Source organism: Natator depressus, chromosome 5 (genome assembly GCF_965152275.1).
Source record: "Natator depressus isolate rNatDep1 chromosome 5, rNatDep2.hap1, whole genome shotgun sequence".
NCBI classification, from domain to species: Eukaryota; Metazoa; Chordata; order Testudines; family Cheloniidae; genus Natator; species Natator depressus.
In genome coordinates, this window is record NC_134238.1 from 1849312 (window position 1) to 1874783 (window position 25472).

General features: G+C 49.8%; 1 protein-coding gene across 1 annotated transcript in view; it reads right to left on the bottom strand.

The window, feature by feature from the left end:
• The window catches only part of LOC141987146 (phospholipid-transporting ATPase ID-like), a 114620-nt gene that overhangs the window by 70498 nt on the left and 18650 nt on the right, over positions 1 to 25472 (bottom strand). The window contains exon 3 of the mRNA XM_074952219.1: positions 11015 to 11073. Within this exon, the coding sequence (XP_074808320.1) occupies positions 11015 to 11073 (59 nt within the window). The remainder of the gene's footprint in view (positions 1 to 11014; positions 11074 to 25472) is intronic.

Below are 25472 nucleotides of genomic sequence, written 5' to 3' on the forward strand. Positions count from 1 at the left end.
CACAGAAGTGGTGCTACTTGTCCAAGGTCACAAAGTCAGTCAGTGATGGGGCCAGGAGTAGAATGCAGGAGCCTTGTCTCCCAGTCGTCTTTTCTAACTATGAGGCCACATGCCCCGCAACCCATCCCAGCACCACAAACAAATCCCAAGAGTGCCCCGTTTCCTAGGCTCCTGCTGTGACAACTAGACTCCTTCCTAGACGTGGAAAGAGATGTCTGCCCTCTGCTGTAACTGCTCGATAGCCTGCCCTTCCAGAGCAGAGTGCGCCAGAAGTCTTGGCTTCCCGGCCACTTTCCCCACGACTAGTCGTCGGGGATGGGGGTGTCGCAGACGCAGCGCCCAAAGCTCACCAGCATTTTCAGGCTCAGTGCTGGACCCAAGGGCGCACGCTGTGGCCGGCTTGCACACGCCGAGAGTGGCCCATGTGGAAGTCCCATCTTGCGCCCATTTGGGAATCGCGGCGCAGAGGCACAGGAAGCAGTGTTAGAGTCCTGAGAGTGTTGGCTCTGCTCCTCCTTCCCACAGCAGTGCACAGAGATGAGACACCCCAGCTGCGGCTCGGGCCCAGTGCCACATGTAGTTATCACAGGCAGTTACAAGGCTCCCTCGGACTTCTCTAGAGGCCTTATCAGGTGATGTGGAAATACAAAAACAGAGCCCAGATTCCAGAGGGACAGATGGACAGACACTGGCTACGGGGTGTACATTGAGGGCTCCATGTTCGTTACTGATCTGACATTAGAATCAGTTCCTGACCCAAGCTGAAATTTGCCTTTGCCTCAGGGGCCCTGCATTTCCTTTCCAGTTCTTGGATACCCAATTTCCGAGCTGTTTTTGCAGCCCCCAGTGACGTCTCCACACAGCTGTGCTGAATTCCAAAGTGAAGCCAGAGAACTGGAAGGAGAATCTGAGTCAGAGCAAACACTAAAATCCTGCAAAGCAGATTTCCTCCTCCATGCCCTCTGTACAACCAAGTCACAACAATCATGAGACAGGCCCATCAGCTGGTGCTTAAAGGGGGTGTGTGGGGTGGGGAGATCCACCCTGGAGGAATCCACACTGACATTGTACCAGGAAAGTGGCAGCGGGGCTAAGCTGCCTCCAAAATGAACCTTAATAAAGTCTCTTGAATCTCACTGGATCAAGCCCTGAGCTCGTCATTTCATTTTCACTCAATCCTTATCGGGAAAAACCCTTTCTGCTGTCAATGGGAATTGGCCCATGTGAGAACTGAGTAAACACAGCATTGGGATCTGACCCTTTCTTTCTGCAGACGAGAGACAAATTTCTCTATCTTTAACTCCCGTGCTAAGGGTCCCTGAAGTCTGTTTCATTCAGGCTACTTTCTACCTCAAGTCATCACCTTGATTTCTAACTAGGGTGGGATCATACGTGGCATTACGGTTCCCCTAGTTGGTGCCAGGATAAAGCATGTCTGTTTGTTTTTAATTCTGCAGTTGACACGGCACACAATTTGGTTTGCTTTAGCTATTTCAAGCCACTGATCTCTCATTGTGCAGCATAAGGCCAAAGAGATGTCAGGCCTGGGCGAGTTTGGGGGCACAAGTCTCATGATGAACCTGTGTCTTTGCAACGAATCCCACAAACCACTGCCATGCTCAGCCATGCCCAGAGCCAGCCCATTCACTCTAAATGGTACTACCTTTGTTTGCAGGAACCCCCACCCCTGTACAGCAGCAAAAGGCCTCCCTGCTGTTGGTAACATTAGGACTTCCTTCCAGGATGTGGGTAAGGGGCACTACACTATCTGGATAAAAAGTACTTTGTTGTCTCCCCTCCAGTGGGTACCATCACCATTTACACAGAGAGGCGGAAGAGACCTACCAGATCCTCCAGCCCACGTCCCAGAAGCCAGTGCAGGATAGTCCCTACAGCACATAAAAACAGAACAATGGCCATGCTGGGTCAGACCAAGAGTCCATCTACCCAGTGTCCTGTCTTCCAACAGTGGCCAGTGCCAGGTGTTTCAGAGGGAATGAACAAAACAGGGCAATTTATCAAGTGATCCATCCCCTGTCATCCAGTCCCAGCTTCTGGCAGTCGGAGATATGGGGACACCCAAGACATGGGGTTGTGTCCCTGACCGTCTTAGCTAATAGCCATTGATGGACCTATCCTCCAGGAACTGATCTAGTTCTTTTTTGAGCCCAGTTATAGTTTTGCCCTTCACAACATCCCCTAGCAAGGAGTTCCGCAGGTTGACTGTATGCTGTGTGAAGAAATACTTCCTTTTGTTTGTTTTAAACCTGCTGCCTATTCATTTCATTAGGTGATGCTGGGTTCTTATGTTACATGAAGGGTAACATAACACTTGCTTATTCACTTTCTCCACACCAGTCATGATTTTACAGACCTCTCTCATATCCCCCCTTAGTCACCTCTTTTCCCAGCTGAACTGTCCCACTCTTATTAATCTCTCCTCATATGGAAGTTGTTCAATCCCCTAATCATTCCTATTGCCCTTCTCTTTATTTATTCCAACTCAAATATATCTTTTTTTAAAGATGGGCTGCCCAGAACCCAGAACTGCATGCAGTATTCAAGTTGTGGGCATATCACGGATTTATATAGAGGCATTGTGATATTTTTTGTCTTATTATCTAGCACTTCCCTAATTGTTCCTAATATCCAGTTAGCTTTTTTTGACTAATGCTGCACACTGAGTGGATGTTTTCAGAGAACTGTCCACAGTGATTCCAAGATCTCTTTCTTTAGTGGTAACAACTAATTTAGACCCTGTCATTTCATAGGTATAGTTGGAATTATGTTTTACAATGTGCATTCCTTTACATTTATCAACCCTGAATTTCATCCGCCATTTCGTTGCCATCACCAATGGTGGATTAACGCACAGGTCCATGGGGCCCCATCCAATTTGGGGGGCCCAGGAGTGCCTGAACCTGTGTAGAAGGGGTGAGGGCCACCAGCGCCGGAACTGTGGCCCCACTCCTGCTCTTCCTCTTTCAGGCAGGGTCCCACCCTCTGCTCCTCCTCTTCCCCCGGAGACCCCAGCCAGGCCAGAAGCTGGAGCTGGGTCAAGGTAAGAGCTGCCCAGGGAGCCTGGGCTGCTGTGGAGAGCCCCACACCCTCCACCTGTCCTAGACGGGGAGCCAGGGTGCCCAAGAGCAGCACCCAGCCCATGTCCTTGCCCCCTGGGGCATGCCACCTCGGACAGGTGGAGGGTCCGGAGCTCCCCACAGTGGCCCAGGCTCTCTGGATGGCTCTTACAGGCCTGGGGGAAGTGAAGAGGAGCAGGGCCCCATGGTGGGGGCAGCTACGGCCCAACTCAGCCCTCTCCCACCGGGAAGAGGCTGGCACCGCTAGCAGGGGCTGAGTTTTCTGCCTGCCCATGTTAAAAAGTGCATGGGGCCATAGCCCCCCCAGTTCCGACACCCCTAGAACCCCAGAGTGTGAGGGGCCCAAATGTTATTTGTGGCCACAGCCTCAGTAAATCATAATCGACCTCTGGTAGTCACCGAGGTTTGAGAGACCCTTTTGTAGCTCTTCACAGTCTGCCTGAGAATTAACTATCTTGAGTAGTTTTATATCATCTCACTGTTTGCCACCTCACTGTTTAGCCCTTTTTCCAAATCATTTATGAATATGTTGAATAGGACTGGTCCCAGAATAGACCCCTGGGGGATGCCACTATTTAACTCTCTCCATTCTGAAAACTGACCATTTAGTCCTACCCTTTGTTTCCTATCTTTTAACCAGTTATCAATCCATGAGAGGACCTTCCTCTTATCCCATGACAGCTTACTTTCTTAAGAGCCTTTGGTGAGGGACCTTGTCAAAGTCTTTCTCAAAGTCCAAGTACACTATATCCACTGGATCCCCCTTGTCCACGTTTGTTGATCCCCTCAAAGAATTCTAACAGATTGATGAAGCATGATTTCCCTTTATAAAAGTTGTGTTGACTCTTCCCCAACATATATTCATCTCTGTGTCTTATAATTCTGTTTTTTTCTATAGTTTCAACCAGTTTGCCTGGGACTGAAGTGAGGCTTACCAGTCTGTAATTGTTAGGATCACCTCTGGTGGCTTCTTTAAAAATTGGCATTACATTAATTATCCACCAGTCATCTGTAGGGCCGTACCAAATTCACAGCCGTGAAAAACAGGTCACGGACTGTGCAGTCAGATCTTCCCAGTGAAATCTAGCTACTGGATGGCAGGGGACTGGCAGTACCCCAGCCAGGGGCTCTTACTGTGCACTGGGCTCCAGCTGCTAGTCTCAGTGGGGCTGGAGCAGGACAGGATTCCTCTTCACCTGCACGGGCTGCTCTCGAGGGGAGATCACACCCACCTCCGGGTTCCTTGCCCAGCTGCTCTGAAGGCAGCGCAGAAGTGAGAGTGGCAATCCCGCAAGCCCCCAACAACTTTGTGACCCCCCCCAACTCCCTTTTGGGTTGGGACCCTCATGGTTACAATACCATTACATTTTTAAAATCCTGTGACCATGAAATTGACCACAATGGACTGTGAATCTGATTGGACGCTAGGCTGATTAAAGCAATAGGTTCCCTAATAGGTTTCAGAAGTTAGTACTTCTGAAATTTCACAATTTCACCTTCAGAACTCTTGGGTGAATGCCATCTGGGCCTGGTGACTTTTACTGCATAATCTATCAGTTTGTTCCAAAACCTCCTCTAATGACACCTCAATCTGGGGCAGCTCCTCAGATCTGTCACCTAAAAAGAATGGCTCAGGTGCGGGAATCTCCCTCACATCCTCAGCCATGAAGACCAATACAAAGAATTCTGTTAGCTTCTACACAATGGCCTCATCTTCCATGAGTGCTCCTTCAGCACCTCCATCGTCCAGGTGCCCCACTGACAGTTTGGCAGGCTTCCTGCTTCTGATCCATTTATATACAATTGCTGTTAGCTTCTGTATCTTTTGCTAGCTGCTCTTCAAATTCTTTTAAGCCTGCCTAATTATACTTTTACACTTGGCTTGCCAGAGGTTATGCTCCTTTCTATTTTCCTCCATCTGACTTGACTTTGAATCTTTAAAGGATGTCTTTGTGTCACTAACTGTCTCTTTTATTCTATTGTTCAGCCGGGGGTGGAGGGGAGGGCATTTTTTGGTCCTCACTGGTTTTTTAATTTGGGGTATACATTTCGTTTGAGCCTCAATTATTGTGTTTTTTAAAAGTTTCCATGCAGCTTCCAGGCATTTCACTCTTGTGACTGTTCATTTTAATTTCTGTTTAACTGGCCTCCTCATTTTTGCGCAGTTCCACCACAGTAGCACTGATGTATCAAAAGGAGGGTTTTCTCAGTATTTCCCCCACCAAGGATGTTCAAATTTAATTCCATTATGGTCGCTATTACAGAGCCGTTCAGCTCCGTTCACCTTTTGGACCTGATCCTGGGCTCCACTGAGAACTAAATCAAGAACGGCCTCTGCGGGTTCCAGGACTGGCCACTCCAGGACACAGTCATTAATGGTGTTTAGAAATTTTCTCTCTGCAGCCTATCCTAAGGTACCATGATCCCAATCAATATGCATTATTACTGAGTTTTCTGAGGCTGTCAGTCTGGGGATGGGACCACTCAACTGTGTCCCAGAGAGTCTCATCTAGGTACCTCTCTGTCTCCCTTAGCTCCTCCAGCTCAGCCACTCTGGTCTCAAGCGCCCGTACACGGTCTCGGAGGAATGAGAGTTGCTTGCACCGAGTGCGCACTTATGCCACCTACCCACAAGGCAGGGAATCCTACATGCTGCGTTCAGTGCAATAACCGGGATACCCCCCACTCTGCTGCTGCACGTCTGCCTGCATTATCTTTACTCTTGAAGGGTTTTTTCCTTCTGGGGGGAAGGGGGTTATTGGCCTAAGTTTAGAGAATACTTGTTAGGTGCATCGGCTCTCACACGCCCTCTCTAAACGCCCATTTGCTGCGGCTGGTCACTAGCACCTTGTGCAGCGCTTAGTCCCGTCTAGTGTTAAACGTCCTGTGGCAGAGCTCCAACCTTGTCCCCGAGGGCCCGCGCTTCCAGGCAGTTTATGCTAGCTTCCTAGAGGCTCACTGCAACCCTCCACGTAGCCCTTCTCTCTCGAGGGCCAGGGATACAGTCTACTGAGCCCTTTTCATCATAAGCCAGCAATGGAGGTTGGTGAGAGCGTTCCCACAGTCTCTGTTGCTCCTACGGCCTCATGCCAAAACAGTTCAGCTTCCTGTCCTGACAGGGGCCTGTTTTCCCCTCCCAGGAGGTGTTTCTGTAGTGGTGGGTTGGGGGGAACCCGGGCCTGGCCTCTACTCCGGGTTCCGGCCCAGGGACCCTAATGGTAGCAGCTGTTGGCAGCCGACCTTTCACTGCCAGAGTTACTACATTTCCCTGGGCCACTCCCCCACAGCTCTCCTGCTTCTCCCTTCTTCACCCTTACCTTAGGGCTCCCTTACTAGTGAGACTTGAGGGTATCTTCATTAACCAGCCCTTCAGCCACACTTCCTCTCCTCTGGCTCCCTGGCTCCTCCCTGCCTGACTGGAGTGAGCCTTTTTATGTTATCAGAGGGGCCTTAATTAGAGTCAGGTGGTCACATTAGCTTAATGGCCTCACCTGACTCTTTGCAGGTTAATTGGAGTCAGGTGTTCTCATTAGCCTGGAGCAGCCCCTGTTCTGGTCAGTCAGGGAACAGAAACCTGTTAATCCAGTGCCCAGTATATCTGCCTTCTGCTACTCTGCTGTACTCTGCTCGGTGTCCCCGTCCGGTTCCCTTCGTTTGACCCTTTGACCGCACTCCTGTCCCTGTTGTTCATTAGCTGTCCCCCGTAATTACTTGGTTTTCCAGGTCCTGTGGACCCCCCCTTACGCTGGGGGGGATCCTTTAGCAGTGGGCGGGCAAAGCCTGGATCCCAATAAGGCTACTCTGCTGTACCCAACTGGCCTGGGTCTATCACATAACCGATGGGTGGGCCTTCCTGTTCCACCTCTCCTTTGAGTGACACATGCCCACGCTGATCCACCTCCCTCGTAGGAGGTTTTCCTTCATAGTCAACCTATTTTTTCTCTTCCTTAATTTCACTCCATCAGTCCTAATTAAGTCCCGCCTTGTACCGTACTCCCATCCCCCCCTGGGGTTTGCACCATTCCAGTAGCTGAAGCCCCCAGGGCCCTTCCAGTAGCTTGCCCTCTTGCCACGTTTCCTGGGAGTGAAGATGATCTGTGGGGGGATGGGTGACCAAAAGTTTTCTGCAAGTCCAAGTGCGACAGGTTTATTTACACTCCCTTGGGTATGTTAATGGGGCCTGTCTGAAACAGTGGGAAATCCCATTCCTGACAGCTCTTTTGAGACTATGGAGGAGTGTTGGCTGACGTTAGGATGGCCCAGTGTTATGACTCTGCGAACAGTCTGGTCTTGCTCCACATGCAGCTGAATTTCTCACCCTCCTCGGCTCCTCACTCACATCTTCCTGCATGACTGTTCCACAGAGCGTGGAGGAGGAGAACACGCTGCGGAAGGGAGATAACTAGAGGATACCCACCTCAGGCTTGGCTTTGCAGCACAGTCCAGCTGCCCAGCCCTCAATAAGTCTAAACAAGGACAAGGCATTCCCACCCTTTGCTCAGTCTTTGTCCTGGGGATGTCAGGCCAGGAGAAATCATTCCAATTGATGAAGGGCTTAAACCCACCGACCGCCATCTGCCCCCATACAACTCGGGTGTTTGTCTGGAATACAACAATCCCTCAAATCCATATTTGCACAGTTCCTCCTCTAACCTCTCTCAACTCCTTGGGGAGAACACACTGCCCCTAGGAAACCATGACAGTCTTGCGGGCTGTGCTCCCAGACCAGACACAGAACCTATTCTATAACTGTCATTTATGGCCCTATTAAGCTATAAAAGAGTCAAATGAACCCTGCCCACGGCTGCAAACTTCAAACAGGAAGCCCACTGCTACAACTCTTCTTCAGCTCTTTGCTGAATTACCAGGTTTCATTCTAGTCTGTCCTCGCTGGCCCTTCTCTCACGCAGAAGCTACCAGTGCAACTTTTCTTGTGCCCAGAGAGCTGGAAAAACTCCTGGGCTCGAGAGCCAACACCAGTGCCAGCCAATATGGGCCACAGGGAGGAATGGCTACTACCCTCTGGTCCTCCCTGAAGGTGCCCATGTCAGCTGTGGAGCCCACGGGCCCCAAGCGGCTGAATGGCACAGTGAAGCTTCCTCAGTTCAACCTGTTGTGTTCGCTCCATGAACAGATCATGTGGCATAAACATAAAAGCCAGGTGCTCTGGGCTGCATATGCTGTCGCCCAGTGATCTTAGCAGCAGCTGCTGCCGCCTTTCTGCATCCCTAGGCCCACGCAATCGCAGACCCACAGTGCATTGTCTCGCTCCCGTTGAGCCTGCTCTTGCACTCCCCCGGAGCAGTGCTCTGTGGCAGGCAGGGTGCCCAGGCTCCTCCCCTCAGCACTGCACCCCTGGCTGCCGCAGTGTCACGGTGTTCAGTATCAGGAGGGAGCTGTGCTAGTCTGTATCCACAAAAACAACGAGGAGTCCGGTGGCACCTTAAAGGCTAACCGATTTATTTGGGCATAAGCTTTCGTGGGTAAAACCCCGCTTCTTCAGATGCATGGAGTGAAAATTACAGATGCAGGCGTTATATAATGACACATGAAGGGAGTTACCTCACAAGTGGAGAACCAGTGCTGACAGGGCCAATTCGATCAGGGTGGATGTGGTCCACTCCCAATAACAGATGAGGAGGTGTCAATTCCAGGAGAGGCCAAGCTGCTTTTGTAATGAGCCAGCCACTCCCAGTCCCTATTCAAGCCCAAATTAATGGTGTTAAATTTGCAAATGAATTTTAGTTTTGCTGTTTCTCTTTGAAGTCTGTACCATCTGTACCCACCCAAGAGGCCAGGATTTGATTCTTTACCTGGATTGCAGGCTCCTGTTCCGACTCATGAAAAGTTTAGAAGCCCCCCTTTTTTAGTTTAGAAGCACCCCTATGACTGCAGGGGTGTTAATGGGCGGCTTCACCTTGAGGGGCGCCTTAGAATGTGTGGTTTCAGAGTAGCAGCCGTGTTAGTCTGTATCCGCAAAAAGAAAAGGAGTACTTGTGGCACCTTAGAGACTAACCAATTTATTTGAGCATGAGCTTTCGTGAGCTACAGCTCACTGCATCGGATGCATAGCATATCTCCTGCTGGAATGTGTGTTAACTGCTTATGCTAAGCAATTTGTTCCATCTCGTATTTAGTTGGAACAGTCCTGAAGAAGAGCTCTGTGCAGCTTGAAAGCTGGTCTCCCTCACCAACAGAGGTTGGTCCAATAAAAGACATTCCCTCACCCACCTTGTCTCTAACATCCTGGGACCCACGTGGCTACAACTACACTGCAAACAATATAAAGTGTAAAGTGTGTGGGGAAGGAGCCAGGAGCCTCTCTGTCCTCCTTGGAGTTTCCAGCCGCACCCAAGATGCCAATAAAAATAGGGTCTGAAGTCACTTTGGGCTAGGCCAGCTCTTTTCCATACATCCTGCCAGTATGAATGTACTGAACGGAAAACTTACCAGGACTTATTTGGAAATAAAAAGCCCAGGGCATGATTTGCAGCTCTGTGCAAGTCAGACTGCGCTAGCATGGTTTCGGGACAGCTTTATGGTTTCCCCCACTCTGGCATGCTCCAGGGCTTGGGCTTTCTAGACACTCTTCTAGAATTTCTCAGCTTCAGTCTATGCTGGGCTCCAGGGATGCTGGGCCATGTGACACGTCAGACTAATGTCTGGGGCAGGGCTACAGAAATTCACTGCCACATTTAACACATGATATTGCAGCCATCTGCTTACCAGTGTGCACCTCCACATCTAACCCAATGGACTCTCATGGCAGCTCTCCAGAGATTCACACTCTCTCTCCCTGCCCTCGGCTATTTGCAAATCTACAGACATGCAACTGGCATGCTGGGAACCAGGGATCTACAGAAGTTAATCCTATTGATGGCTGTACATGGACTGGGAGTCAGAACCAGAGAAGTATGCTCCCGCACACAGACAGGCATGCACAAACACACACACACACACTTCTGAACTCGGGGTGGGGGTGGAGGAAAAGGAGGATCGGGCTGGCAAAGGTCACCCCTTTCACTTCTCGTCAGAGCATGTGGGAGAGGCCATTAGGACAGACAGGACAGGCTCCCTCCCTCCTACATCCTCATCCCAGCCCCATGAGCACAGTGTCCTGTCCCAGCCTGGCATCCTCCCAATCCTGGATCGCCAAGCCCTGTAAGCTGGGAACGCACATCCAGTCCTGCATTGCCAGGCCCCACATGCATAAAATGCACCTTCCCAATCCCATATCACCAAGACCGAAGGGCTGAAGTGGTATAAAGGCCTTGCCCTAGCCCCATGCATATTTCACCCTGTGCACACATTGTGCGTTCAATGTGAACGCAGCGGTCATGTCCCATGCAAGTCTCCCAGGTGTTTGGCTTGGTCCAGGCATGAAAAAGAACCAATGAAAAATATCCAGTTCATGCTGCCGTGAGCATGAAACTTATTGTAAAGTCTTGGGGCCCAGTCCTACAAAAGACGTGTATCTTTAACTGAGTGAGCTCAATGAGCCTAGCTGCGGGTATGAAGTCACTAGGATATGATTTTTCAGGATCAGGTCCTTTATTAGTGCCCTGCTTGCAGAACAGATGCCAGAGATGAAACTTCCAGTGCCTGACTCTAATGAACAACCAGGTTCCCCTGTGCACTCATATGTCATTACTGAAAGGCTGCCAGGGACAGACATTGACCAGCCTCATTTAGATCTTTTGATAAAGTCCAAGACATTTTTATACAATTTTTTTTTCAAAACAGACTTCAGCACTTTGTTTACAAAGTGCTCCCCAGCATGTGCACGAGTGACCCTACCATAACAAATCCACATACTCACAATACACTTCCGATTGGAAGGAAACTTGCAAGTGAGCTGGTGTCCCATGAAGCAGCCCTGGCAATTGTTCTGCATTAAACATATGATTGTTACTTACAGCATATTCGAACTCCAGATTAAAGTCCCGGTTGTTTGCCTGAAGGTGCCTCTCTTCCTCTGTAGAGAAGAACACACACATTAGATTTCAGCAAAGGAGAACTTAACAGCTATTTGAGGAGGAGGAGGAGAATGAATAATTACAAGCACCAAGGAGCAGCAAGAAGAGGGGACTTTTAGGAGAGTAATGCCAGGGAGACCCAAGCTGTGTACCAGAACCCCAGTGCCCAGGCTTAGTGGTGTGTGGCAGACACCCACCTGCCATGATGCTAGTGCTGAGCATTGGTGTCACAGTGAGGTGGCGTTCATTCACCAACACGTTCCGATCACATACCTCACTGTGGTCCCAGCATGGCATCAGTAGGACAGGCTGATCTCCTACCCATCATATTAGCTTCCCCGGAGGCTCAGGATTAGTTCTAGACAAGTGGGACTCAAGCTCCCAACCTCCCTCCACAAAAATCTTGACAAGCTGGTGCCCTAGCTCTATTGTCAATTCTGCACCATTACTGGAGCGGGTACTAGGGCAGGGCATCAGCAGTGTAATAACAAGCAGCTCGCAGAGATGTTTTCATTCAAGGAATTCAAATGCTTTAGATAGTAATTCATTCACCCTTACACCCCTTTAGTGAGACAGAAAAATTCTTCTGCCTCATTTTACAATGGGGAAACTGAGGCACAGAGCAGTCAGCATGACCTTCTCAAGCTCACAGAGGGAGTCAGAGGCAGTTAGGAATAGAAAACAGGCGTCCTGGCTTCCGCTCCCCTTCTCTAACCATTAAGTCACACTCCCCTACATAAAACGTTCCCCACTAGTCACTGGGCAGATCTAAGCAACACACCTAGAGAAGGCTATTTCAGAACACTTGCTGCATTCCTTTTATACAGTTAGGGCTGCTCTGAATCCCTCCTTGGGGATTCTGAGCTGAGTCCCACATTAAATGCTGCAAAGAGATAAATGATCATGGAGAAAATAAGAGATGGTAAAACCTTAAGAAAATCAAAAAACCAACAGAAATGCAGGAGCAGAGTGTGGGCAGGGCTTGGGAAAAGTGAAACAACATTCAGCTCCGCAGAACTGCCAGAGCAGCATCATTCAACCAAACACTGTGTGGTTAGACAGCCAGGCTCAAACAAGCCGCGGGCACGGGAGAGCGAGCTGTTACTGAAGAGGACTTTACAAAGGAAATCCAGCCTACACACGGGCAGTGCTTCTGCCCAGATCCTCAGTGCCCAGCACCGTACACTTAGGAATCTGGGCAGCATCAGAGATGTTGACCACAGCCAGCAGCACCCTACCCAGAGGGCAGGGTCTGCCTAGCTGGATGCCAGGCGAGAATCTATTTGGAGGATACTGCAAGGTGGGGAGCAGCCCAGAGAGTGAGGGGAGCTGGCTGATATCCCCACAGCGGGAACTGTAGACTAGGAACAGGGCAATACGGAGCAGGGAGCACGGCAAAAGCTGTGACACCTGCTGACATTTCAGAGGCTAAGAGTAAGCTCCCAGTTCCTGGACTCCTCTCTCTCCTTCTCTTCAGGGCCACTGGGAGTAGCCTGCATGGGGACTGCAAAGGGGAGGAAGGAGCCAGATCTGCAGAGGGCTATATGGAGAGCTCCTTTGCGCTTTCGCTGGATCCTGATCACAGCGCAGCTAAGAAGCTGGGCTGCATTCCTTACTCTGCCAGCCTGGCCATCCTCAAGGTCACCCAGGCCTGTGTACAGCTTCCCTCTGGGGAACAAAGGCTCTGACAGGGAGATGCACCTCAGACATGTGGTCTGAATTCAGCATTTCCAGGCAAAGCTGGGAGTTCAATGTGTGTGTGCAGCACCAGAGGAAGGAGCCTGGTATCTCATTGGAGAGAGAGCTCCATTCCTCAGCAAAAACAATGAGGAGTCCTTGTGGCACCTTAGAGACTAACAAATTTATTTGGGCATAAGCTTTTGTGGGCTAGAACCCACTTCATCAGATGCATGGAGTGTAAAATACAGTAAGCAGAATATATATTTATTCTTTTGTGTAGAGACTGTCCAGTTTGACCAATGTACATGGCAGAGGGGCATTGCTGGCACATGATGGCATAGATCACATTGGTAGATGTGCAGGTGAACGAGCCTCTAATAGTGTGGCTGATGTAATTAGGCCCTATGATGATGTCCCTTGAATAGATATGCGTACAGCGTTGGCAGTGGGGTTTGTTGCAGGGATTGATTCCTAGGTTAGTGTTTTTGTTGTGTGGTATGTAGTTGCTGGTGAGTATTTGCTTCAGGTTGGGGGGCTGTCTGTAAGCGAGGACTGGCCTGACTCCCAAGGTCTGTGAGAGTGAGGGATCGTCCTTCAGGATAGGTTGTAGATTCTTGATGATGCGCTGGAGAGGTTTTAGTTGGGGGCTGAAGGTGACAGCTAGTGGCGTTCTGTTACTTTCTTTGTTGGGCCTGTCCTGTAGTAGGTGACTTCTGGGTACTCTTCTGGCTCTGTCAATCAGTTTCTTCACTTCACCAGGTGGGTACTGTAGTTTGAAGAACGTTTGATAGAGATCTTGTAGGTGTTTGTCTCTGTCTGAGGGGTTGGAGCAAATGCGGTTGTATCTTAGAGCTTGGTTGTAGACAATGGATATTGTGTTGTGGTCTGGATGAAAGCTGGAGGCATGTAGGTAAGAATAGCGGTCAGTAGGTTTCCAGTATACGATGGTGTTTGTGTGACCATCGCTTATTTTCACTGTAGTGTCCAGGAAGTGGAATAAAAGAATAGATGGACACAAACCAGATATCAAGAATTGTAACATTCAAAAATCAATAGGAGAACACTTCAATCTCCCTGGACACTCAATAATAGGCTTAAAAGTGGCAATTCTTCAACATAAAAACTTCAAAAACAGTCTCCAATGAGAAACTGCAGAACTGGAATTAATTTGCAAACTGGACACCATCAAAATTAGTCCTGAATAAAGACTGGGAGTGGATGGGTCACCACAAAAACTAATTTCCCCCTGCTGATACTCACACCTTCTTGTCAACTGTTGGAAATTGGCCACCTTGATTGCATTGGCCTCGTTAGCACTACAAAAGTGATTTTCCCTCTCTTGGTATTCACCCCTTCTTGTCAACTGTTGAGAATAGGCCACTTCCACCTTAATTGAATTGACTCATTAGCACTGACCCCCCCACTTGGAAAGGCAACTCCCATCTTTTCATGTGCTGTAATATATATTCTGCTTACTGTATTTTTCACTCCATGCATCTGATGAACTGGGTTCTAGCCCACAAAAGCTTATGCCCAAATAAATTTGTTAGTCTCTAAGGTGCCAAAGGACTCCTCGTTGTTTTTGCTGATACAGACTAACACGGCTGCCCCTCTGAAACCATTCCTCAGGCAGAAGCTCACTAGGAGAGAGTGCCAGAAGCTGGCAACAGTCGTTGTTTGGGTTGTGCTTTCCTTGGTGTGAGGTAGAAATAGAAAACAGCTGGGCTTTGTAAACCTTCCCCAGAAACAAAGGCAGTGGCCACCTGAACCTCAGACTGGAAGGACAGCTGAGTCTAGGTCCCTCTCCTCTGGGCACAGCACCGACTGCTCAGTCGGGGCCCAAAGCAGACTGAAAGCTTCCTGGGTTGCCATAGGAACTTTAACACTGCACACCATGGCTATTTCTAGAGGCCAAAGTTGAACAGTGAACTCTGTTTTTGGGACCCCAAGATGTTGCTCCCCAAAACAAAGGCCACCAAAATCAAAAGCCACTTTTGGAAACGGCCCAAACTGTTATGGTCTTTACTGGAAATACTTGCAAGGGTGGTGTGAAGGGGTGCAGACACTGCAGGTACAATTGCAAAAGTTAAAAGACAAACAGGCACCTCACCCATCTCCACCATCCCACCCGAAAGCACAGGCCTCCCCCACTTGAGCAAAGAGAGAATCTCCATTAGCTGTATAATGCCTTTGACACCCAGGTGAACAGTTCCTATTTTACCAGCACAAGGGAGCAATGCACACCAGCCAGTGTGTTATCTGCTACTGTGTTCCACAAGCCAGCGTGGTCTGTTAATAACCATATCACAATGACTCTCGAGGAGATAAGGACAAGTCTAAAGAGCTGGAAGTTTGTGTGTTATCTTTTGCCCAAGAGGTGTGGCTCCTAAAGCAAACTAGCTGTGCCACTCCCAGCAATGACCCTTTTCCAAGCTGAACAGATGCTCCTGAACTGGCATTGCACATTGTTTTGTAGGAGTAAGGAACATCCCCCACGTTTCTTCAAATTCCTCTCTTGGGAGTTCCAGACTTGTCACTGCCTGTAGACAGCAGCTACCACCAATTCACAGAGCAAATGACAACCATTTGCTTTAACGACTCTGCTTTCCCTTGCGCAACAAGGAACAGGGGCCACTGAAACCTCTCCGATGAGTGCTATAAACAAAAAACTAAAATAACGCAACTGAATCCCTGTAACCGGGGGGGGATGGACACCCACTCTCCTCTTGAGTATCTCCAGCTGCTGAGTGCCATATTCAGGCCTTTCCCCACTCCTGGCACCCCAAAGAGTCCAACAAAACTGTCTGTCTACCCTCACCAGGGTCTTCCGCCCTGGCCCCTGTAAACTCAGCCCTTTGCTTGGGCTCCCCAAGAAGTCTTGTCCCTTTCTCAGGGTTTACACCACTTTGCCGGTGGCTGGGAAGGAACCTGGGAGTGCCTACTATGCTGGGTTCCAACCCAGGGACCCTATCCACAGCAGCCACATACTGCTCACTGCAAGTAGTGGCTGCTAGTTCCCTGGGCCTCTTCCCAGATCACCATTGCCAACTTTCACGTGGTAAATAAGCACCCCGTCTTTCACAATAAGCCAAAAATCAAGCTAATCCCATTTCAAAACAAGGCCAAAACAAACCAATCCCTAAGAACCCCAACACTCTATGTGACTAGATCCCCCCGGTGTGCAGTCTGGTACTGTGATGGGCCCACTGTGCACCCTTGACTCTCTCCCCACCTTGCCCCTGTTTGCCCCCCCTTGCCGGGAGCCGATCAAAAAAAAAGAAGCAACAAACTTCAACAAGCTACAAGCCAAACAAGCTCAGCTTAAGCAAATGCAGCGAAATCCTACGGCTGGAGAGGAGAGCCGCACCGTGCCGTGCCACATGCTGCCCATCGGATCCCAGCCAGAAATGACCTTCTAATTCTAAGGCCATGCAGCTCCTTTTCGCAGAATCATAGAATATCAGGGTTGGAAGGGACCTCAGTTTTTCCAAATATCCAACCTAAACCTCCCCCACTGCAACTTGAGACCATTATTCCTTGTTCTGTCATCTGCCACCACTGAGAACAGCCGAGCTCCATCCTCTTTGGAAACCCCTTTCAGGTAGTTGAAAGCAGCTATTAAATCCCCCCTCACTCTTCTCTTCTGCAGACTAAATAACCCCAGTTCCCTCAGTGCTCCAGCCCCCTAATCATTTTTGTTGCCCTCTGCTGGACTCTCTCCAATTTCTCTACATCCTTCTTGTCGTGTGGGGCCCAAAACTGGACACAGTACTCCAGATGACTGGAGTCACTGGAAAGAAAGAATGAAAGTCAGTGCTGGTGTCTGTGCTTCAGGTTACCAGGTCACTGCTGCTGAAAACAATGACAAACAACCCTCTCTAGCATTTCGTTCACTGGAAACTAACCACATGTAACTGTAGCCCAGTGCCCAGGCCCTGGTCTAACCACAGCAACCGAGTCTCTGGGAAAGTGGCTGCTTTTTCAGGCAGAGAGATTTAGGAGCTAAGCCACAGAACAACATCTGGAGTGAATAACTTTAAACTCATGCCAAAAAGCAGCTATAAATATAATTGTCCATCCAGTCTTCTAAATGTAGGGCTGTTGCATGGAAAAGTCTTATGAAAGGTTACATTCGAGACCTGGCTGAGGACAGTGGAAATTTGTCTGAGTTATAAATGAAAGCGCAGACAGCAGAGCCTTAAACAGGCCAATGGGCGGAATTTGTGGATATTAGTTTCTGTGGCTGCCTGAGGGGAGTGGAGAACTGAATGGTTTTGCTAAGTTTTACACAAATTAAGGCCTGACACCGGATGCATGAAGAGAGACACATCTCAGCCCTAAGAGTGATGCACCGACAGAGCCTGACAGCAGAACAGAGACAACACAGACTCTGTGCAAGAAATCTGTGCTCCACCATCCAACAAACCAGTCCCCGGAACCCTAGCATGACACTGGACTCGTGCAGCCACCCATGTCAGGGGGCTGGATCATCTCCTGCGATCTGCGTGTAGGGGGGGACTCTATGCCAATGCATGAGCGTGAGGGGCAAGCTGCATGGCACAGTCCCCCCATCCCCAGCACTGCAGGAATACCCCATTGGTGGTTGGGGCAGGATGGAGACTGGCCTCTCTACGCAGCATCCTTCCAGTGGCAGTAACCTTTGTGGGGACCCATCCCCCACACTGAGCTGTGAGTGAATAGCCTCCGGAGGACAGACAGTTGCAACACAACTCCTTCCGGAGCCACGCTGCCAAGGAGCAGCGGACATACACCGTCCACAAAGCCGGATCCTGCCTCTGCAGCACAGGGTCACTGCAGCCCAGGCCCCCAAGGACAGGTGGGTAGACGAGGGCCCAGCACACCTTTGGAGAAATGTATGAACAATAATAAAATAAGCGCTAAGTCTTATTAATTCATTATTATTTGCTCACTAACCCCGAGATGGGGAAGGTGTTTGGATTAGATGAGAATAGTGTGATGAAACCCCAAAAGAAACACTGACACCTGGTCCCCTGACCCACCCCACCCCTCTGCAGACAGTCACATTCTTTGGGCACCTCGTAAGCTGCTGGTTCTGTTCAATGGAGAGAGCTGCAGCGCTGCATCTGACTAATCCAACCCCCAGAGGACACTACCATGTTACCATGGGTAGGAAAATCACAACCCTTAGCTCAGATTGTTGATGGGATATTATTGCCTTAGAGAGATGAGCCTTGGTCAGTTGCTAATTGTTAGCATCATCCCTGAAACAAGGAGACAATTCAGGACTGCAGCCACAGCTCCAAGGGAGAAGATTAATCATTAAATAGCCACACTTTTAGGGGATGAGAGAGACCTGAGTTATCGCACGTGGAGAGGTTATTACAACAAACCAATGGGCAAAATTGCCCCTTGGTGCAACAGTAGTGACCCCAGGTTACACCATCGGATGAATCTCCCCATTATGTACCAGCCACAAGTGCCAAAGAAACCAGGCCACCACGTCTGCCGGGTTGGCAGGTGTCTCAGCTAATTATAGCAACTCAGGGCCCGTTGGGGAGAGAATAAGGGCAGCTCTGACGCCACCAGTACGGTTGGGATGTATTATCTGTATTATGGCAGCACCAGTATAGATCACTGCACGAGCCCATGGTTAGACAGTCCCCTGCCCCAAGGAGCTCACAGGCCAAGCAGAGAGCAGATAAAGTCTGGCAGGAAGGGTTGTTCGTGCCCATTTTACAGCCAGGAAGCTGAAGCACAAAATGGGTAAATGACTGACTTGAACTCACACAGGCAGCCTGTAGCAGAGCCAGGCCTGAACCCAGATTTCTGGCGTCTCAGTCCGACACCTTAACCACAAGTCCACCCTGCCCTCTGTGACGGAGTGTTCGTATGTTGCTCCAGCACCTGCTGGATGCTTTACACAGCCGCGAGGACGCCAGCACCTGCCCTGAAAGGCTGACAGGGCAAGGGTGCCGTGATGGTGCCGTGATGCAACGAGTGGAAGTAACAGTCAGTTGGGAGGGCACTGGGAACGAAAAAGGTCGCAGCGATAAAATCAGGGGCTGTTTGAATCAGGCACACGCGTGGCCGCCGGGCAAACACTGCAGCATTCTGTACGATTAATAATGACTCCCTTTTTGTGGGCATGACGGAAGAAAGGAGACTTTAGGACAGTGAGCGTGAGGGAGGGGATTCTTGGGTGTGCCTTGTTAAAATTCCATAACAGGTAGATTTCCGAGCCTCTGCCGGAGTGCCCACTCTCTGAATGCTGCAGAAGCATCCGTCCCAATGAGGATCAAAACCTGGGGCTTGAGCACATGTCGTACCTTGGGAATGAACCAGCTTGTACCAAGTGTCAGGGATTTAAATTTTAAAAAATCCTAGAGCAAGATCCCCCTGAAATGTCTTGTTTCCTTTCCTACCTCCTAGTTCCTCAGGTCTGATCTGGAGCCCATCCCCACCGTATCTAAGTCCCTCCCATTATAAATGAAAGCAAGAGAGTCCTCAGAGGGAACTGGATTTCTCTCTCCCCTCCAGGAAGGCAATACAAAGAGAAATATTGTTGTAAAACATGAGCTTCTTTGGACACAGGCTGTCTATTTTGTGCCCGGTACAGAATCAAGTCCAGCATCAGCACTAAACAAACAACATATCATCATGGGAATTTGCAATGGTGGGTAAGACACTGAAGACATTCCAGTGCAGGGCACAAATGCAACAGGAAATTCTGCTCATACTGACTGACGTACTATCCAAGTACACGACATACAAACACCATCTCTTTCTACACAGCGGGCTTGTAGGCTCCAAATTCTAAACTCTTGAACTGCAAGGTGACTTGGAATTATTTCCTTCTTGGGATCAGTCAATGTTTAACCTGAAGATAAAGTGCAATATTAGACCCTGCCCTCTTTAAAAGCAAATGTTTATATTATCCTCACCAGCAGGGAGAGATGACTGGGGGAGAAGAAATGACTCCCAGTGGGTTCCACTCTATGTATCTAGAATCTAGCTAGACTCTCCAGTGCAGCTCTGACTTCAACTAATCAAAGAGAAGGTGGCAGCAGCCCAAATCAGCCTCAGTGTCCTGTGGCCATAGAAATGCTTTACAAGCCGGGGCTTTAATATAATTTGGTGCAAGACTCACTGATTGTCACCAGATATTTCCAAGCCGGACGGACAAGGGCCCCTCTCACTGAGGGACAGAATGTGGGTTACCAACCCCATTTTTTTCTTTTCCAGGGCCGTGACATCAGAGCTCCCAGAGCAGGGTGGAGACTGGCACTTTCTCCTCTCAGAAGCAGGGAGGTTGGTAGACCCCTCACTGTACTGTGGACCAGACTGTGGGCCACATGCCTGGCTGCCAATAACCAAGAGAACATTAAAGCAGAAAACGCTCACCCTCAGGGCATTATGATGAGGGACAACAGCTGAGTTAACATCGCTCTTCCCCAGCAACAGGGCCAGCTCTCTTCCGGCCCTGGTCCCTCCTTTCCTTTCTCTCCCACCTCCTGGGTCCTCCCGTTCTGAGAACCAGCAGAAGCCTGAAGCACCCTGCCTTCCTCTTCAGAGTTGGCTCTGTGCTCAGACATGGGGCTGGCATTTGGGGGCTTTGGGCTAGAGACTTTCCCCTCCCACCAGCTGTCTCCATAGGTACCAGCTCATGCCTGCTGGGTCCTGGCCTGAGACAGGCAGCTCACAAACAGAGGGCTGACCTGCCGAGGAGGTTGTTCCTGCCTCACCTTCTCCCAAGGCAGTGTCTGCTAGTGGCCCCAACGTGACCTATAAGGCATTGGCCACACACAAGGTGACTAAACCCGTAGGAATTATCAATGTCAGGCTTGACAAATGTCAATGCTGGGATGATTTAGTTGGGGATTGGTCTTGCTTTGAGCAGGGGGTTGGACTAGATGACCTCCTGAGGTCCCTTCCAACCCTGATATTCTATGATTCTATGCCCTGGTCTACACTAGGAGTTTAGGTCGAATTTAGCAGCATTAAATCGATGTAAACCTGCACCCGTCCACACAATGAAGCCCTTTTTTTCAACTTAAAGGGCTCTTAAAATCGATTTCCTTAATCCACCTCTGACAAGTGGATTAGCGCTTAAATCGGCCTTGCCGGGTCGAATTTGGGGTACTGTGGACGCAATTAGATGGTATTGGCCTCCGGGAGCTATCCCAGAGTGCTCTATTGTGACCGCTCTGGACAGCACTCTCAACTTAGGTGCACTGGCCAGGTAGACAGGAAAAGGCCCGCGAACTTTTGAATTTTAATTTCCTGTTTGCATGGTCACCTGCAGCTTGCCACGCTGGCCAGAGCTCATCAGCAGAGGTGACCATGATGGAGTCCCAGAATTGCAAAAGAGCACCAGCATGGACCGAACGGGAGGTACGGGATCTGATCGCTGTATGGGGAGAGGAATCCATGCTATCAGAACTCCGTTCCAGTTTTCGAAACGCCAAAACATTTGTCAAAATCTCCCAGGGCATGAAGGACAGAGGCCATAACAGGGACCCAAAGCAATGCCGCGTGAAACTTAAGGAGCTGAGGCAAGCCTACCAGAAAACCAGAGAGGCGAACGGCTGCTCCAGGTCAGAGCCCAAAACATGCCGCTTCTATGATGAGGTGCATGCCATTTTAGGGGGTTCAGCCACCACAATCCCAGCCGTGTTGTTTGACTCCTTCAATGGAGATGGAGGCAACACAGAAGCAGGTTTTGGGGACGAGGAAGATGATGATGATGAAGTTGTAGATAGCTCACAGCAAGCAAGCGGAGAAACTGGTTTTCCCAACAGCCAGGAACTGTTTCTCACCCTGGACCTGGAGGCAGTCCCCCCCGGACCCACCCAAGGCTGCCTCCCGGACCCGCCAGGTGGAGAAGGGACCTCTGGTGAGTGTACTTTTTAAAATACTATACATGGTTTAAAAGCAAGCATGTTTAATGATTAATTTGCCCTGGCATTTGCAGCTCTCCAGGATGTACTCCCAAAGCCTTTGCAAAAGGTTTCTGGGGAGGGCAGCCTTACTCCACCCACCATGGTAGGACACTTTACCACACCAGGCCAGTAGCATGTACTCAGGAATCATTGTAGAACAAAGCATTGCAGTGTATGTTTGCTGGCATTCAAACAACATCCGTTCTTTATCTCTCTGTGTTATCCTCAGGAGAGTGATATCATTCATGGTCACCTGGTTGAAATAGGGTGCTTTTCTTAAGGGGACATGCAGAGGTGCCCATTCCTGCTGGGCTGTTTGCCTGTGGCTGAACAGAAATGTTGCCCCCTGTTAGCCGGGGTGGCGGGGGGTGAGGGGCTAGCCACGTGGTGGGTGGAGGCAAAATGCGACCTTGGAACGAAAGCACATGTGCTGTGTATGTAATGTTAACAGCAAGGTTTACCGTGAAAGAGTGTAGCCATTGTTCTAGAAAATGTGTCTTTTTAAATACCACTACCTCTTTTTTTTTCTCCACCAGCTGCATGTGTTTCAATGACCACAGGATCTTCTCCTTCCCCGAGGCTAGTGAAGATTAGAAGGCGAAAAAAATGCACTCGTGATGAAATGTTCTCTGAGCTCATGGTGTCCTCCCACACTGACATAGCACAGATGACTGCTTGGAGGCAAATAATGTCAGAGTGCAGGAAAGCACAATATGACCGGGAGGAGACGTGGTGGGCTGAAGAGAGTGAGTGGTGGGCTGAAGAGAGGTCTGAAGCTCAAATGTGATGGCAGTGTGATGAGAGGAGGCAGGATTCAATGCTGAGGCTGCTGGAGGATCAAACCAATATGCTCCAGCGTATGGTTGAGCTGCAGGGAAGACAGCAGGAGCACAGACCACCGCTACAGCCCCTGTGTAACCAACCGCCCTCCTCCCCAAGTTCCATAGCCTCCTCACCCAGACGCCCAAGAACGCGGTGGGGGGGCCTCCGGCCACCCGGCCACTCCACCCCAGAGGATTGCCCAAGCAACAGAAGGCTGGCATTCAATACGTTTTAAAGTTTTAAACTTTTAAAGTGCTGTGTGGCCTTGTCCTTCCCTCCTCCACCACCCCTCCTGGTGCTTCTCTCCTTCCCCTCCCCTCCTGGGCTACCTTGATAGTTATCCCCCTATTTCTGTGATGAATGAATAAAGAATGCATGAATGTGAAGCAACAATGACTTTATTGCCTCTGACAGCGATCAAAGGGAGGAGAGGAGGGTGGTTAGCTTACAGGGAAGTAGAGTGAACCAAGGGGAGGTGGGTTTCATCATGGAGAAACAAACAGAACTTTCACACCATAGCCTGTCCAGTCATGAAACTTGTTTTCAAAGCTTCTCTGATGCGCACCGCGCCCTCCTGTACTCTTCTAACCGCCCTGGTGTCTGGCTGTGCGAAACCAGCAGCCAGGCAATTTGCCTCAACCTCCCACCCCGCCATAAACATCTCCCCCTTACTCTCACAGATATTATGGAGTGCACAGCAAGCAGTAATAACAGTGGGAATATTGGTTTCGCTGAGATCTAAGTGAGTCAGTAAACTGCACCAGCGCGCTTTTAAACGTCCAAATGCACATTCTACCACCATTCTGCACTGGCTCAGCCTGTAGTTGAACAGCTCCTGACTACTGTCCAGGCTGCCTGTGTACAGCTTCATGAGCCATGGCATTAAGGGGTAGGCTGGGTCCCCAAGGATACATATAGGCATTTCAACGTCCCCAACGGTTATTTTCTGGTCTGGGAATAAAGTCCCTTCTTGCAGCTTTTGAAACAGACCAGAGTTCCTGAAGATGCGAGCGTCATGTACCTTTCCCAGCCATCCCACGTTGATGTTGGTGAAACGTCCCTTGTGATCCATCAGTGCTTGCAGCACTATTGAAAAGTACCCCTTGCAGTTTATGTACTCGCCGGCTTGGTGCTCCGGTGCCAAGATAGGGATATGGGTTCCGTCTATGGCCCCACCACAGTTAGGGAATCCCACTGCAGCAAAGCCATCCGCTGTGACCTGCACATTTCCCAGGGTCACTACCCTTGATATCAGCAGATCTTTGATTGCGTGGGCTACTTGCATCACAGCAGCCCCTACAGTAGATTTGCCCACTCCAAATTGATTCCCAACTGACCGGTAGCTGTCTGGCGTTGCAAGCTTCCACAGGGCTATCGCCACTCGCTTCTCAACTGTGAGGGCTGCTCTCATCTTGGTATTCTTGCGCCTCAGGGCAGGGGAAAGCAAGTCACAAAGTTCCATAAAAGTGCCCTTACGCATGCGAAAGTTTCGCAACCACTGGGAATCATCCCAGACCTGCAACACTATGTGGTCCCACCAGTCTGTGCTTGTTTCCCGAGCCCAGAATCGGCGTTCCACCGCATGAACCTGGCCCATTAGCACCATGATGTCCACATTGCCAGGGCCCGTGCTTTCAGAGAAATCTGTGTCCATGTCCTCATCACTCACGTCACCGCGCTGACATCGCCTCCTCGCCTGGTTTCGCTTTGCCAGGTTCCGGTGCTGCATATACTGCTGGATAATGCGTGTGGTGTTTAATGTGCTTCTAATTGCCAAAGTTATCTGAGCGGGCTCCATGCTTGCCTTGGTATGGCATCTGCACAGAAAAAAGGTGCGGAACGATTGTCTGCCGTTGCCCTGATGGAGGGAGGGGCAACTGACGACATGACTTACAGGGTTGGCTTACAGGGAATTAAAATCAACAAAGGGGATGGCTTTGTGAGAAACTGAATGGCCCCCTCAAGGATAGAACTCAAAACCAGGTTTGGCAGGCCGTTGATTTCACAGAGGGAAGGAGGAGAAAATTAATACAAAACAAATCTGGTCTATTTCTTGTTTTGAGCCACTTCATCTATCTTTATACATCTTGCTGGCAGCAGACTGTGCAGTACGACCGCTAGCCGTCATCATCTCCTGGGTGCTCGGCAGAAGATGGTGCAGTATGACGACTAGCCATCATCTTCTGCTGGCTGGAGGTTAAAAGACAGCGCACTGCCGGTAGGACTGAATCGCCACGAGACGAAACTTTAAAGGGAAATGACCTGGCTGAGTCACTCCCTATGTTTGCCCGGGCGCCCGGTTAAAAGAGCTCCCAGGACTACGTCAACGACGGCTACCAGTCATACTGCACTGTCTGCTGCCAAAAGGCAAGAAACTGCTGCTGTGTAGCAATGCAGTACCACGTCTGCCAGCACCCAGGAGATGTACGGTGACGGTGAGCTGAGCGGGCTCCATGCTTGCCATGATATGGCGTCTGCACGGGTAACTCAAGAAAAAAGGTGCGAAACGATTGTCTGCTGCTGCTTTCACGGAGGGAGGGAGGGAGGGAACGGGGCCTGACGATATGTACCCAGAACCACCCGCGACAATGTTTTAGCCCCATCAGGCATTGGGATCTCAACCCAGAATTCCAATGGGCAGTGGAGACTGCGGGAACTGTGGGATAGCTACCCACAGTGCAACGCTCCAGAAGTCGACGCTAGGCTCGGTACTGTGGAAGCACTCTGCCGAATGAATGCACTTAGAGCACTTGTGTGGGGACACACACAATCAACTGTATAAAAACGCTTTCTACAAAACCGACTTCTATAAATTCGACCTAATTTCGTAGTGTAGACATACCCTATGATTCTATGTCCAAAGAGTCAGCTGCAAAGTATTCCCTGTAACACAACTTGTGCTTAGCTCATATGGGAAGTAGTACACTTATTTCCCTAGCATTGATTAATCAAGGCCAAATTCTGTTCTTGTTTAC